At 41.2% G+C, this 16531-nt stretch overlaps 1 protein-coding gene across 3 annotated transcripts in view; it reads left to right on the top strand.

Moving 5' to 3' along the window:
- The window catches only part of AFAP1 (actin filament associated protein 1), a 188569-nt gene that overhangs the window by 140295 nt on the left and 31743 nt on the right, over nucleotides 1–16531 (top strand). For all 3 annotated transcript variants that reach the window (XM_075066611.1, XM_075066613.1, XM_075066612.1), the window contains exons 7-10: nucleotides 4902–4994; nucleotides 7580–7664; nucleotides 12615–12764; nucleotides 16295–16506. In XM_075066611.1, the coding sequence (XP_074922712.1) occupies nucleotides 4902–4994; nucleotides 7580–7664; nucleotides 12615–12764; nucleotides 16295–16506 (540 nt within the window). The remainder of the gene's footprint in view (nucleotides 1–4901; nucleotides 4995–7579; nucleotides 7665–12614; nucleotides 12765–16294; nucleotides 16507–16531) is intronic.

The raw sequence follows: 16531 nt of genomic DNA, 5'->3' as shown, positions 1-16531 counted from the left end.
TCATGGGCTGAGCTCCTTTCTTTGCATTTGTTTTCATAAAACGGGATTAAAACATCTGTTTGTATTATATCATATCTGTAATTACAAGGGGAGCTTTTCGGCCTAAATAAAATCCGCATCCAGAGGACGGTGTAGGCAGCTTTCCGTTCTGAGGGAAGGACCTCCACACTTGTAGCAGCAGTGCAATGCCAGTGCCTAAAGCAATATTACACAGCTGCCCAACTCTCTTTTTTTCACAAGACTCTGATCCACTTGCCATATATGGCAGAAGGTTTGATGGTAATAACACAGGCCAGCGTGTGTGGGAGTTGGCCTGATTGAATGTCAGACAGGAGGGAATTTTAAAGGGGATATATGTGGACTAAAGACCATCTTGGTGGCTGCTAGGTCGTTTGAAGTTCCCTGCCACTCTCCACTCCACCCAACCAATGGTAATGGGCAGGGGAGATGGTCCTTTTCACTTCAGTCTAGGGGTGCTTTACAAGTGGTGTGTTGTTGCAATGGGGAGAACGAGCTCCTCTTTAGCACTTGGAGAGTAGTGTGGGAAAGTTATTTCTTCACTCCCTCTTAGTCTGCTGGGGCTACTTATGTGAATTGCTAGACGGGGAGGTCTTCAGGGGATTTCTCATATCTGCCTGTAAAACATCAGCACTTTGTTGGTACAATACTAGGGCCATAACTCTCACAGGCTGAAGAGAAAGACAGACAGACTGAGGATGCCATTGTCACATTTGATAATGGTAAATAATCACCTTCTTCTAACATGGAGCAAAGAGCTATATGAGAATAAGAACCACAGGGCTTGGCCTTAAGGCTACTTTTTCTCCCTCTGTTTCATTCTAGCACTCCTATATAGAACCCTCCCCAGCCACCACTTTTAAAGAGACAGTATACTAGCTTCAAAGTTAGCAAGCAGTGGCCAGGAAGCAAGGAGTTCATTTACTCAAGTTCTTCTCACTTAGCGCATCTCTGCCATTCTGTGGAATGCAGGAGAGTTTTTCTTTTTCTGGAGGGTTCTATGTAGCAGGCAACCTGTTCTCTGGCTTACTACATAGCCAGTATCTCATCTGCAGCCTTTATCATGGAAGATGGTGGATAATTTCTGGTGACTAGAGCCTTTGAGTTTTACAAACATGTAAAAGAAAGAAAGGTAGGTCAAATATTTGGCCTTCCAGCCTTGATAGTGTTAATTTAAAATAGTACCTCTCTACCCTGATATAATGCTGTCCTCGGGAGTGAAAAAATCTTACCACGTTAGAGGTGAAACTGTGTTATATTTAACTTTCTTTTATGTGCCGGAGCATGCAGCCCCACCCCCCTGGAACGCTGCTTTACCGTGTTATATCCAAATTCGTGTTATATCGAGTTGTGTTATATTGGGGTAGAGGTGTATATAGTAATTGTGAAAATTGTTTAATTCAGTACAGGTGAGCACCCTATAATTAACTCAAATGCTTATGTAGTAGGAGCATGTAGGCCCAGCACCTGGGAACACCAAGAATGTAATCCCAGCCGTTGAAATCAATGGCAAAACTCCTATTGATTTCAGTGGGACCGGGATTTCACACCTACATGGCAAGCTCCTTGGGGCAGGTAGTCTGTCTTCTATTTGGCCCTGATCCTGTAAATACTTACCTTATGTGCCTCGTCCCACTGAAGTCAATAAGACACAATGTATGTGTTTGCATGATCAGACCTATGTTGGTACAATAGTTCAGACTACAGACTCCTGATCTAGTTGGGGCCTCCAGGCACTATTGTAATAGAAAAAAATATTAATGATATAGTTCAGGCTGCACAAAAATGTCCAGCCTTCACATTTTCAACCTCTTCATCCCAACAGTCCATTTTCACATGCTAAGAACTGAAATATTTTTTACTTTTTGGAGCTTCAATTTGACAGGTTTATTTTTAAACTGGTTTAGCTTTAAATTGATCCCAAAAAAATGAAAAAGCCTGCAGTGTGCTGACTTTACATGGTCCTAAACTTTAAAGTAATGCTTCATTTCATACAAACTTGGATTGACTTTCTCAATGGATTGATGTCGGCAGATGGCATATATGAATGCTACTTCTGTGTGTGTGTATGTGTGTGTGTGTGAGAGAGAGAGGGAGGGAAACTCTCTTCCTCCCACCCACCCCTCATACTGAAATTTAAAATATTGAAGAAATTTTGTTCAATCTTTCCATGAAAGACTCTTTTTTGAGTAGACACTGCATGAGATAGTATTAGCATTCAAAAATCACAAGTCTGATCCCCAAATAATGAGATTATATTAAAAATAATTTTTTATTTGCCTTTTTGAGCCATTAGGATATGCTTACGTCACATTTTCATGTTTTTCTCTGTGACCAGGAGGGATGCAAACTTAGTTGTTTTAAATGAAAGCTGAGATTCTTGTGTATTCGTATGACTCCAGGTCCTGGGGCTTTAAGAAAATCAACATGTGTTCTAAGACTCGTGATGAAATCATGAGATTTGGCCACACTGATGTTTCAGCTTCAGAAGTTGTGAGTAAAAACTATGAGCATGTAAAAACAGCAATTATTGTGGCACCATAATTATAGAAAGGGCATCAAAGCACTCATACAGAACACTATGGAAGTTCAAGTTTGAAACTGTTTATGAAACACAGTAATGTTCTACCTAGAAATTGATGAACCCAGTCTTCACAAGCTGAAGATGGATCCCTTGAACCCCAAAATGTTCACATACTGAATTTCTGAATATGCATTTGCTTCAGAGTTTGCCATGAGCTTCCTATGATAGTGCATCATTTTTATTCAAAATTTAATTAAAACCCAATTAAGCACTTTGGGAAAACTTTCCCTTAAGTGTGTGAGGTATTTCGAGAACAGTATTTACTTGAGTGCATGACTTGCACATACTATTCTGTGGTTGCTGCCAAATCATTTCCCTCTGTTCTGTCTGTAACTTCCATTACTATCTGCCTTTGCCAAAATTAACTTCACTGTGTGGTGTGACCAGATGCTGAAAACATGAGCCGTTGTATCAAGGTCATGCAAGAGACAGGAATGAATGTTCCCAGAAACTGAATGGTCAAGTTTCTTTACAAATAAAACACTAAGATACTTCCACTCAACAGAAGCACAGGAATTAAATCTGACCATAAGTTGTATCTGTATCTGGTCTTGATGGCAAAGTTGTTGTTCAGTGATATTCATACCCTGCTACTGACGAGAGAGCGAGCGCTGGGGCCAGATCTCAAGATGCAGAATTGCATGAGTTGTGTGGCCCTCAAAAGAGTGTGGGTGTGTTTATGGGGCAAGGAAGAAGGGAGTAGAGTGGTAATAGACCTGAGAGGAGGGATGGCCCAGTGTTTAGGCTGCTGGCCTGGGAAGCAAGAGATCTGGGTTCAGTTCCTTGCTCTACTAGCATCTTCCTGTATGACCTTGGGTAAGGCACTTAGACTGTCTGTACCTCAGTTCCCCTTCTGCTCAGATACTGCAATAACAGGGCCATATAAGTACTTTAGATATACACTTGGTTTGCTTAGTGTGCCCTTAAGGGGGGGATTCAGCTCTAGTAACCAGAAAAGGACATTATTTGATGCCATCTTTGTTATGTCTTAATGGTTTCCATATCAAATTTGCTCAGTTTACAAGTAAAAGACATTTTTATTTCAGCCATGCAAACAGCCAGGGATCTGATTGTTAAGTTTGTTTTCTGGCTTGCATACCATCACTGGGAGTGAAGGTTCTGTGGGCCAAGTTCTCTCGCTAGATAAATCATGTGATGTCACAAGTACAAGTGAGGGCAGAATTTGGCCCTACATTTGGAACTTAGTTCACATTTCTGTTAATGATGCTTCAGCCACAATAAAATGCATTTCTCTCTTAGTTGGGTGGACTCTGCAAGGGCAAAAGGCAGTAAAACCATATTTATGTCATTCAGGTCAGCAGATACTACTCTGACTACACCCAGGGAGGAGAGTTGTTAATTAAGAAGGTCCCACTTTTGCATAGTCACTTTTCTGGCCATATCTACACTCTAAGGCATCTAAGGCAATCAACAACTCAAACATTCCCCTCAACACCAGGTACTCCAGTATGAAGATTGGTAGGTGGCAGAATCAAAACCTAACTGTGTGCACAGAGAAAACAGGAAAAGTAAAAGCTTTCTGCCTTTATATTTTTTCAGGCCTTATTTTACAGATGCAGTTTTTGAGCTCCCAGAAATTCTATCAAAATCCATCTCCTTCTGTGAATTTTTTCTTTCTTTCTTTCTTTGCAGGGGCGGCATGCATAAAATAACTCACATTTCCTCAGATATTTGCAATTAGTATGATCTATGCTTCAGTGTCAATGTTACTGTGACCACTGAACATCACATAATGAATATGAAAAATCCATTTAAACCACACACTCAAGAGTATCAGATACAGATCTGCAATTTGGTCAGCACATCATTATTTCTTCATTAGAAAAAGAGCAGCTGGGTAGCATACTAGGCAGCAGTGCTGTCCCCAGGCTTGCAGGACCTTGGATCTAATCCCATTTTTTAGTCATAACGAAATGAATTTGGTGGTGTCAGCTGAGTTCATGTTGCAAAACTGTAAGTGCTGGCAGCTTCTTTACTCAGGAGAGGCTTGGAGATTAGCTCGTCTAGAAATTGAAACCTTTCACCTCTAGACATTATGGCTCCTCCAGGTCATTCATGAAGCGAATTAGTGAGCCAATGTGGAGAAGCTCAAGCAGTGGCAGCCTGCCTAACATATTGCCTATGGATAAAGAGAATAATTTCCACACTGCTGTTTTAACCTTCAGGATAGCTAATATTCTTCGTGCTTCATCTCGAATAAAGTTCTCTGCTCAGCAAAATATAATTTTTCTGTTCTTTTGCTTGTGTGCAATGAAACCATTTTGTATATCTTTTTAAGGTGATAAAAGATGTTTGCAGCAACTGTACTGGAGTGATAGATTCAGATGGACCATCATCTAGTTCTCCGATACACAAGACAGAACTGGAAAAGGTAAAGTTAAAGAATTACTATACTAATGCAAAGATAGATGATGATATTCTATTATGGAGGTGTCAGTACTGACTCTAAAGTTCAGGTTGCATTTACCCTTAAAGCAGGACTCTAATTAATGATTGAATTCAGTCTCTACATTTGACACAGTAACTGTGTAGCTTTTTCAGTATAATACTTGGTAACTTTTGCAGAGGAACCATTTTAAGATGCTGTATTTTTAGAAATTTTGCCCCTTCTTCCTCCCATTTCTTTGGGTTCCTCTAGATAAGTTGCACCGTTCCCAAAGACTCCACATTTCTCTCTCACATTCTGATAACATCTCTGGCAGAGGCCATTTTTTAAATGAAACACACACACAATTATTCCTCTTATTCAGGCAATCCAAAATTGGCCAACTTCAGCAACTCATATCCATCAGCAGCTTTTTGTTTTAGATGCTTACCAGCGGGCATGCTGAGTAGCACAGGACATGGTGGGTGGGCTCTGATGTAGAGATGGACCTGTGGGGGCAGAAGAAAACAAGCAGGGATCTGGAGCCTGCGGAGGAATGGGTGGTGGGTATATGATGGGCTGGACTGGGGTTTTGGAGGCCTGGCAGAGGAAGTCCATTCTGTACTGAGGCTTGAACACCCTGGCATTCTAAGGTTGCAGTGTTTAGAGCCTGTGAAGTGCTCATGTCTTGACACAGAGACACTTGGCTCCCTGACTCACTAAGGGTATATCTACACTACAGTTAGGCCACCGTGGCTGGCCCATGCCAGCTGATTTGAGCTCACAGGGCAGTTTAATTGTGGTGAGACATTGAGGCTTAGGCTGTAGCCTGAACTCTGAGACTTCTCCTACCTTCTAAGGTCCTAGAACCTAGGCTGTAGCCCAAGCCTGAACATTTATACCGTAATTGAACACCCCTTAGCCTAAGCCCCACAAACCCAAGTCAGCTGGCACAGGCCAGCTGTGGGTTTTTAATTGTGGTGTAGACATACCCTGAGGCAGCAGACTAACAATGAACAGGATATCTGAAGAAAGGCATCAACGCACCAAGTGCTCACCAAGGCAGCGCTGCTTTAGGCCTCTAGCTTGCATGATATCTGCGCAGTCAGACCCCATTGCAATATGGCAGTCCTATTTGTTATGGGCCAACTCCTGGTCCCATTAAAGATTAATGTGTAAAAATCCCATTGACTAGGATTTAACCTCAAGAGTCTAGAGGTCAAAGTCCATACTTAGGTAGCCTAGATTTACATTTTTTTATTGCCATTGACATCAATGGAATTTCTCTGCATTTACACCAGTATAACTCAGATCAGGATTTGGCTTATGGTAATTAAGGTATATTTTTATATAATTTTCCTTGCCTGTTATACAATATAATATTCTAAAATGTTGCTGTCTATTAACGTGCTAAACAGCAAGATCAGGTAAGAAGTGCTCATAGATGAAAGAAATCTTCAAAATGATATTTTTAATGAATGCTTTAGATATACATTTACAATTTACCGCCTTACACAAACAATGCATTTGTATAGGTAGCATTTCAGACCTTTCAATGTATGTAAGAAAAGAGTCTGTTCAATTAAGTTTTTAGCACTCTGTGCTGAGTGGGAAGGAAACACACGATGGTGCAGTATAAAGTTTTCCTTGCCACAAATTTGGGACGCCGATGTTACTCATAAGTGGTGAAGCCATGAGTGGGTTATGTAAAATGTGTTAAACAGATGCCAATAAAAAGTTTTATGGTATACCACAACATATGAGTTTTGTATATGCCATGCATTTTAGGTAATAGCTATTTTATAAACTTTAGATTTTTAATTTTTTTTATTAGTAATATACACATAATTGCTAGTCTCTAATTTCACAGACTTTTTTATAGTCTCAGGCTCTAAGGAAACCGTTGTGATAATTTAATCTGACCTCTTGCACATTGCAGGCCAGAGAACCGCACCCCCATACTGCTGTAATAGAGCCATAACCTCTGGCTGAGTTACCAAAATCATAATTTAAATACTTCCAGTTGCAGAGAATCCACCATTTACTCTAGTTCATACCAGCAAAGGACCCTTATTTACACACATTGAAAGTACTGAAATTCTACCTATAGAAATATGTTGTGTTTGGTAGGTTGTAAGTTGTAAATTACCTAAAGCATTCATTAAAGATATAGTTCTGAAGATTTATTGTATGTAAAATGAGCACTTGTTGGTTAGCACATTAATAGAGAGCAACATTTTAGAATCTATAAATGTAATAAAAATATATTATGGCTAACATGGTTCTTTGTTAGATTTGGGTTACATGATTAGACTGTTACTCTTAAAAGGATAAAAGAATGGGATATATTTGGCAATACAGTTCTAGTGTGTGATTAGTTTTGTTTTGTTTTAACAAAACTTATGCTTGTGTGATGACATAAGAAATCTGTGTAATGTAAATGAACTCTTGACTATCTCATATTTGTCCTCAGGATGGATGCTTGGCATGTATTTAATTTAATAATAAGCATAACTTTAATTTGACCGATGACACATTATTTGGCCAGTGTGACCACATGAGAAATGACCTAATTTATTTTGTCCATGCAGAAATTGTCCTCTGAGAGGCCAAGCTCAGATGGGGAGGGTGCTATAGAAAATGGAATCGCTGCTGTGTGTAATGGAAAAGAACAAGGTGAATCCCAGATGCAGAGTGTGTTTTACATATTCAGTATAAAAATATAATTTTTTTTCCTTTTATGACTTAGGGGAATAGGTAATAATGCTTTGTAAGTAATATAATTAGTCTTATATCTACCCTGAAAGTTGAACTGTGCCAAGGTTGAATTACATTAACCTTTACATTGGTGGTGTGGAGGAGCGGACTCACCCCTGCTGCACCTCCTGCTGGTCTCTCAGGAAATAAGCCCATTCCAGCGTCCGGAGCGCCCTCTGCAGGCTGGTGATCCACCTGTCCTGTGGCCCTCATGTCCCTCCCTGGACCCAGTGCCCCGGTCTTAAGGTCTCCCCTCCCCGAGGAACCTCCACCCACTATTCTCATCTTGCCTCAGTATAAGGCTACTGCCAGTCATCGTCTAGGCCCACGCTCTGGGGCAGACTGCTGTATCAGCCTACTCATCACTGGCAAGGAGGGTTTGGACCTGTTGCCTTGGCCTACCCCTAGGCTGCCCTCTGCAACCCCCAGTACCTCTTGGCCTTATGCTAGGTTGCAACCTGGGCCTTCTAGGCAGGAGCTCCCCAGCTTCTCTGCCTTTCCCCAGCCCTGCTCCACTCAGGTACCCTATGTCTAGCTCCCTGCAGCCAGGCCCTCCTCTCTCTGAATGCAGAGAGAGAGTGTCTGGGCCTCTGTCTCACTGCCTCTTATAGGGGCCAGTTGGGCGTGACTGGGGCATGGCCACAGCTGAGCCTACTTTCCCCAATCAGCCCAGACGTCCTGCCCCAGCCACAGCCCTCCCCTGGGCTGTTTCAAGCCCTTCAGGGCAGGAGCAGGGGAACACCCTGCTACAGCGGATATTAGAATATCTCCATTCTAGTTAACAGAGTTATCCAGACGTAACATTGATGTAAGTGACAGCAATATCAAGGTCCATATGTAAGTTTTGAAATGACTTTTTCCTGTGTTTGTAAAGTATGCTGTCTTCTATGGGGGAGTTGAGCCAATCACTATGTTACATGTAAGATTTTCCCCTACAATTTTAAACAGGAAGGGTGTCATATAATTTTATAAGGGAAGACAAGAATCATGTATGCTAAATGACTTTAAAATGATGTACTCCATTTTGGAGTCAGAAAGTTTGTTCCCAGTCCTTAAATTCCAAGCTGAAGGACATTCCAAATTCAATTTCCTGAGTAAGGTCTGCAAAAGCAATCCCCAGGTTATCTTTTTGTTTCCCCTTGAAGAAAAGACTCCTGTAAATAGGTGATACCAACCTATACCATATACCGATACTCAGTCTTGTTCAGAAGAGCACATTTGCTTTAATCAGTACTTTCCTGTGGCTGTGAAAAAGCTGATATAAGCTCTATTGGAAAACAGTTGCATCAGCACTGGCTTTTGAGCAAGCACTGTGTCTCCCTTTCCTGACACAAATGAGTGTTTGTTTCCTTTGGCTGTTTTAGTTTGTAATCTTTGCCCTCCCTTTCCAATGGAGATTTTGAATGACTCTCCCAAATGTATAGATCTCCACACCCCAGTCAACAGAATGGAGCACAGTCAGGACCGGCGCTAGGGTTTTGAGCGCCCTAAGCGGACGGCAATTTTGCCACCCCACGCGTTGGTCCCGCGGCTCCGGTGGAGCTGCCGCAGTGGTGCCTGCGGAGGGTCCGGTGTGCCTGTGGGCACGACTGCGGCAGCTCCATCTGAGCCGCGGACCAGTGGACCACCCGCAGGCACCACTGCACCAGCTCCACGGGAGCAGCCTGCCGCCCCCTCTGGTGGCGCCCTGACCCAGGGGACACCCTGGGCTGCCGGCTGCTGTGGCGGCGCCCTGACCCAGGGGACACCCTGGGCTGCCGGCTCCCGCTGGCAGCTCAGACTCCCTCTCTGTCCTAGCAGCAGCGGCTGCTCAACCATTTAAAAAAAAAATTGGGGGGCGCTTTTTGGTGCCCCCAAATCTCGGCGCCCTAGGCAACCGCCTAGTCCACCTAAATGGTTGCACCGTCCCTGAGCACAGTAGCTCACTATGACTTCTATATCCAAAATGTATGGCTACATTTACATACTACAGAAACTTTCGTAAAACTACAGAAGGCATAAAAAATTGTGTTGCGGTAGACACCCAAGCCAGTTTCATGTGTCTGTGGTACGGAAATCCAAAATATGTGCATAGTCCACAATTTTCACAAGTGTCTAGTGATCTGAGTGCCCAACATGAGGTACCTTATAGGGGCTTGATTTTCAAAAGAGTGCTGAATGCACACCCTCTGAAAATCAGGCCCATTTGAAGTGTCCAAAGCTGGGTAATCAAAAACACTAGTCCAGGGGTAGGCAACCTATGGCATGGGTGCTGAAAGGGGGCACACGAGCTGATTTTCAGTGGCACTCATACTGCCTGGGTCCTGGCCACTGGTCAGAGGGCTCTGCATTTTAATTTAATTTTAAATGAAGCTTCTTAAACATTTTAAAAACCTTATTTACTTTACATACAACAATAGTTTAGTTACATATTATAGACTTTGAGAAGAGACCTTCTAAAAATGTTAAAATGTATTATTGGCATGCGAAACCTTAAATCAGAGTGAATAAATGAAGACTCGGCACACCACTTTTGAAAGGTTGCCGACCCCTGCACTAGTCACTTGAAACTCTTGGCCTTCAACTCTGTCATAGCAGAGTCAGACTTTTGTAGTAGTGAAGAGACTAATACAAAATAATGACATTTAATGGATTAACACATGGCTGTCATCACTAAATCATTTTAAGGGGTTCTCAGTGAGTTGCAGTTTTTTAAATCAGCTGTAGCAGTGAGAGTGAAAGCTCAGTTAGCCATTTGAGGGAAGCTGGCTTCACTGTGCACTGATCTCCCTTCTGCTCCCACAGAGCTGCTGCTCCCCTCTCTCCACCAACATCTTGTTCTGCTGTGGTGAAGGAGGTGAAAAGAAATGGCTTACTTGCCAGTCTGTCTTGAGATCAGGGGATGTATCCCTTTCACATACTGCAGGAGAAAGAGGTTGGGAGAAAGGTCATTTCCTCTGCCTTGCTTCTCCATGGCAGAATAAAACACCATGGGGAGTGAAGGTAGAGGAAGCAAGAACATTAGAATTCACATGGGCTCCCTTCACTGCATTTTCCTGGAGCTGGGAATTCTTCCCTTGCACTTTCCACTTTACTGAGCTTGATTTGACTTTCTTTGAACTCTGGGGGGCGTGGACATTTATTCCCCAAACCCAGACATAAGCATTCTTCTTCCCTCCCTCCCCTACTCCACAGCTGCAGATGTTCTTAAGCTGTTCTTAAGCTGCTGCTGTGTGAGATAGCAGCCTGTCTTCAGTCAAGTGCTGCCTCCTGCTGTTTCCCTGTGCTCATGATGATATGAGCAGATCAGATGCTCTCTTTCCCTAGAACTTTGGGAATTCACTGCATGTAGGGACTGCACAATATTAGGTTACACCAGCCTTGCAGATCCATGGGCAGGATTTAGCTTTTTGTTCCCACACACAAATCATCATTCTACTGAAGATTTTCAGATAATCCACTTTCACCTGTGAAAACAGGACTCCCCCACTGCATATACGTTGGTGGTGGAGTCTCACTGAAAGAGACAGTCTTGATGACGGATGGAATTTCTAATAATTTCCCGTGTTAACAAATAATGAAGGCTAAAAAAAAAGACAACAAATTGTGGTTTGAGAATTTGTGAATTATTTCTTTTTCCCATAAGTTGCCAATTCACATAATTTGTACCAGTTATTTTTTTAAGTCAACGTTTCACATTTCAGTTCTTATCTTTCAAATTAACCTTTTATTTGTTTTGGGGGGGGCTCAGTTGAGACCCACAGAGTTGTTTTTGTGCATGTGTGCTTGTGTGTGTAGGGGGGGGAAGATGGTTCTAACAAGCTGAAACTCAGCTCAGCTCTGTCAAAACCACTAAGTTAAATTTCGTTTCTTGTCTGTCAACTAAGGTTGAGCTCAAAATGGGCCCCTGTTTGCAATAATAGTTGGTCAAGGCTGAGTTTTATATTGTTGATAAAACTCAAGCCAGATAATTATGGTTCTGGTTTCACAAAGAAAGTTTTGTGCAGCTTTTGGGGTTTTTTTTATTGGTTGTGATGGTCTGCTATATTTTTAAAAAATATATAATGTAGGCTCTTCAGTCATTTAACCACTTTTGAAAGTTGTGTCCCCAGCACTGATCTTGTTCACTTCAATGGGAGCAAGTTAAGTTCAGCACCAATCTGTATGTTCATACCAATCATACTGATGTATTATTTTATGTTCCCATATATAATTATTAGATCCAATAAACTATTTTTTTCTGCACTATCCTTTCCATAAAAATGAACACCAGCTCCTAGTCATTGGGAGCGTTAAGTGATCTTGATTTTTCCATTATTAAGGAAAGTTATCTTATAATACATGCCCTTCCCAAAGACCCATTCTGATCTTTATAGTTACCTAGTTCCAATAGCAGGGATATTTTTGCCAGGCATATACTTACTAAAAGAATGGTCTTATTCATTGCCATGGCATTATGTTGAAAATGCATTTAAGGAACAGTGACAGGAGATCATCCAACTTCCATTTTTGTTCCAGTGCAGTCAGGCTGAATGCACAATGGAATTACCCCAACCACACTTCTAAATTAGAAGATGGTTCTAGTGGAGAGGAGCAATTAGACTGATGAATTTTAATGATAAACTTGCTTTAGTCTTACCTTTTTGTGTGCCATATTTTTGATATTGTGCTGGGCATGTGATGTGGGCATCAGCATTAATGGCACCTGCAATTGTGTGTCTCTTGTCAGAAGGCAGCTCTTTTGTCCAAATGCTTATGTTAAGAATTAAGTCAGTTTTGTTCTTGTGTATTTGCAGTGAAGTTGTTTTCCTTTCTATTTTGATCCATGTGCTTTAATATAAATGGTTTCATTCAAACGTACTAAGATGTCCATGTTTGTTTTCTTGATAGTTAAGAGGAAGAAGAGTTCCAAGTCAGAGACCAAGGGTGCAGTGACTAAAGTAACGGGGAAAAAAATAACAAAGATCATCAGTTTAGGAAAGAAAAAGCCATCAACAGATGAACAGACCTCATCAGCTGAGGAAGATGTTCCAACATGTGGTAAGTGATTTGACTCTCTTAGATTCTCAAGCTTACACTGCAACTAAAGCACTATAGACTCCTAGCCTAGCCGTTCATATAAAATTGCCCCTACTGCAGTGGTTTTCAAACTAGTTAGTATTGTGTAAAACTTCACAAGATAACTAATTTCTTGTAGGCCATTGCCCCCCTCAGTCCTGATCCCCCTTTCCTATAGGTCCCATAGTACTTGATAACATCAGGATAGTATTTAAATATTTAAGGATACCAGGTGAAAATGTGATAGGTGGAGTTGCTTGCTTAACTCTTTTCCATCCCAAAATTTTGTATCCATGCTATTTATTCTCTCTTTCTCTCTTCCTGCCTGTAGGTATGTGTATATTTTAGTGCTGAGCTTTCCCTCATTCCCTAAAAAAAGACCTTTCCCTCATTCCCTAAAAAAAGAAAGCCACGAAGCAACTATACAGGGTTCAACAGTGCCCAAAGGGATTATTTTCCCCTTTAGATGGTCAGAAAAGTCTCTGGAAACCCTAAAAGAGCTCATTCATGAGGCAGCAAATGGCAGAAAATATTATTGCTTAAAGCCTGACAAATAGAAGCAACTCCATGGACTGTGTCGTAGACACAGGTGGTCCACAGACCACAGCTTGAGAATCACATGTATAAGCAACTTTTTTAATTAAAAATATGTTTGTGGGTGTGTGTATGTGTGTGTGATATATAAGAGAGTACAGATGTGTTTATCAACCAAAAAGAGCAGCTGGAAAAAGCACAACTGACCTTCTGCAACATCTGGCTTCCATGGAAGCTAAAAACTTTCTGGGCTTTGCAGTTAATTGACGACTCTCTTATTATGTGAGATATTTCTTTTCCCAGAATATTTTCCTCTAGACTGTAGTTATATAATGTAATCTGTAGTATTTCTGTAGTGCTCATTATCTCCTATCTGGCTGCTAAATATAATTGTTAGTATTGTTGGTAATGGACTCTACTCAGCATCCTTTCTAGGTTTTATTTGGAAATACGTATTACTAAGGCTTCTGCTTTGGTTATCATGGGAAGCCTTTGCAGAAGAAGGAGTTTTGCATCATTTTCCGAAATTCGCTCATTCCTGTGGCCTGCGCCATAAGTTGAGGCTTTTTTCACGGAGTATGCCTTACTTCCAAATTAAAAAAGGGAAGGAAAAAGATAAATGAAGTTGTGATGAGGTGACACAGTGTGAGAAAAGGAAATCCCCCTGCACTCTGGCAGTCACAAGGAGGGTTCCTCAAAGTTGGATTGCTTTTCTTTGTAAATCTGGCCAATAGACAGAGCCCAAAGCTGTCTCTCCTTCTCCCCTGGCCCGCCCCCATTTAAGACCATTCACAGGACTTGGATACATGTTGATTTTTGAAAGTTAAATAGGGCCATTTGGGAAGGGCTAAGGGATGACTCTCTTTTAATTCAGGGAAAGTACGTTGAACTGGGAGAGCTTTTGTGAGGGGCACAATGGGAGAAAAAAGAGAGATTTTGCTTAAATAATAGTAACCCCTCATCATTCCTAAATAGGTCAGCCACCATGTATATGAGAAGGCTTTTCCATCCCTGCAGTTGTATCATTTTGCACCAACTACACAATCTCTTCCAGTCTTCAAGAGGGGGAAGGTGGGAGTGGGGTGGGGTGGACAATACTGAGAATCCTAAATAACCAAGATCAGGAGACTCTTTCCTTCTCCAGATTTCCCCTTCTTTTTTTTTTGGGTGGGAGGTGGGTTGTGGCATCTTCCAAGGGTTGCACAGTTCAGATATGCTGATATATCCTGCTGGATCAAGACTTGAAGTTGTAACTATGATGTTGGAATGGAAACCCAGAAAAATTAAGCTATATAACACATAATTTTAATGAAAACCAAAAAGATAGCTATCCAGAATGATTAAGAGCTTTCCTCCTTGTGACTGAAAATGAAAATCGGCAATGAGGTAAAAGATGAGTCATTTCATATAAATTCTGCCCTGAAGAAAATGTCATTCAATCTTTTCCTCTTTTAATACACTTTTTGGAAGTGGAAATATACTGTCTATAATTCATGCACCATATGTGATTGGGAGCCAAATTCAAAGGTCCTTTTCTCTTCCAATATAAACTAGTGGTTTAACTAAACTTAATATGAAGGTGTTCTAGGGGGGAGGGGGTTGTTTTGTTTTTTTGTTTTTTGTTTTGTTTAGTTTTTAAGTTACTTATTTTAATTTCATGAAATCCTAATGGAGATTTTTTGATTCTGCTTTAAAATTTCCATGCAGTGAACTCAAAGAACAGCAGAGGTGGGTATTTTACACAAAATTATATACAATGAGCAACAAGTAAAACTGATCACTCTGGTTTAGCTATTCTAGCTAAGTGGAATGAATTGTCAAATGAATCCAGTTTAATGGGTCTTTATGAAATTGTTTTCAGACATTATAAGCACAGGCTCACTCCCTGATCATCTCACAGTAGCACAGAGTTTTCTCCCAGTGCCCTGCAGCCCCACGATGTGTCATTTTTCAACCCCCTTTACACATAGTTCCCTGAAACTACACCACCATATTTAACTTACCGTCCATATACATGCAACTTTTCACTGGGTATGTAACCAGTTAATGGCATGGTTGGTTCTACACATCTTGCATGTACACAGGAAACATAATTAATAACACATGGTAACCATGGCCCTGTAATGGTGTTTTGCCTTCGTCAGCAGCTTAGGTTGCGTACGGTTGTTTTCCTGCAGCCAGGTCAAAACATTCATATTTTGCTGTGCAGCTGGGACCTCATAATCATGCCTGTGTAACCACTTTTGCTGATGTTGCTTCCTTCCAACTCTCTAAGCAGTGGGATGCCTTTTGAGTGCTTAGTCCCATGTGCTGCTGGTGCTGTTTTATGTGCATGTCCATTAGTCCCCTTGTTCCTTGTTGAGTCATCATGGGTTAGCTGTCACTATTTTCCCAGAAAGCACTATGAAAACACAATTTGTAATGTGATAGATCTAGATTTATCCACAGAACTGTAGAATATGGTTCAGTTGTGAAAAAGCTGTGTGGGCACAAATCAGCCGTGCATGTAACTCTCACATGAGCAGGTTATGTTTCTAGTGTAGTCTAGGATATACTGAAACCTTTTAAATGGTGCTTTTAAACATCATCCTACTTTGGGGTTCACAGTGGGAACACCTCTTGACTCCCACACCCACACTCCCGCCTCCATTTTTACTAAAATCTCAGGGAAACCCTGTGGCAGAGGAGCTCTGGAATATTCAGCCATAACTGTCACTAACTTAGCACAGTCATTTGCATATGTTCAGAATATGACCAGGATCAAATCTTTATAAGCCGTGCTTTCTGAGTTACTGGTACAGTGAGAGTTTCAATAAAACATTTTTTAAAGACCATTTATTTGTCTTCCTAAAATCATCTGGATTTTCAATCTGCACATACAGAAATAAGTTTTATATGAACTACCATTCCATTAAAAAAGCTGTTTCTTTTTTAAAATAAGCGAAGGATAAAATATCTCGTATTTTGTTTTATTGCAGGATATCTGAATGTGCTCTCAAATAACCGGTGGCGTGAACGGTGGTGCAGAGTGAAAGATAATAAGCTCATTTTCCATAAGGACAGAACAGATCTGAAGATCCACATTGTTTCTATTCCTCTGCGTGGCTGTGAAGTCATTCCAGGCTTGGATTCCAAGCATCCCTTGACATTCCGTCTGCTTCGAAATGGGCAGGAGGTCGCAGTGTTAGAGGTGCAATGTTTATTAATGTGCATAC

Source organism: Chelonoidis abingdonii, chromosome 5 (genome assembly GCF_003597395.2).
Source record: "Chelonoidis abingdonii isolate Lonesome George chromosome 5, CheloAbing_2.0, whole genome shotgun sequence".
NCBI classification, from domain to species: Eukaryota; Metazoa; Chordata; order Testudines; family Testudinidae; genus Chelonoidis; species Chelonoidis abingdonii.
Note: the sequence above shows the minus strand (reverse complement) of the source record. Positions and strands in the feature narration are given on the sequence as shown.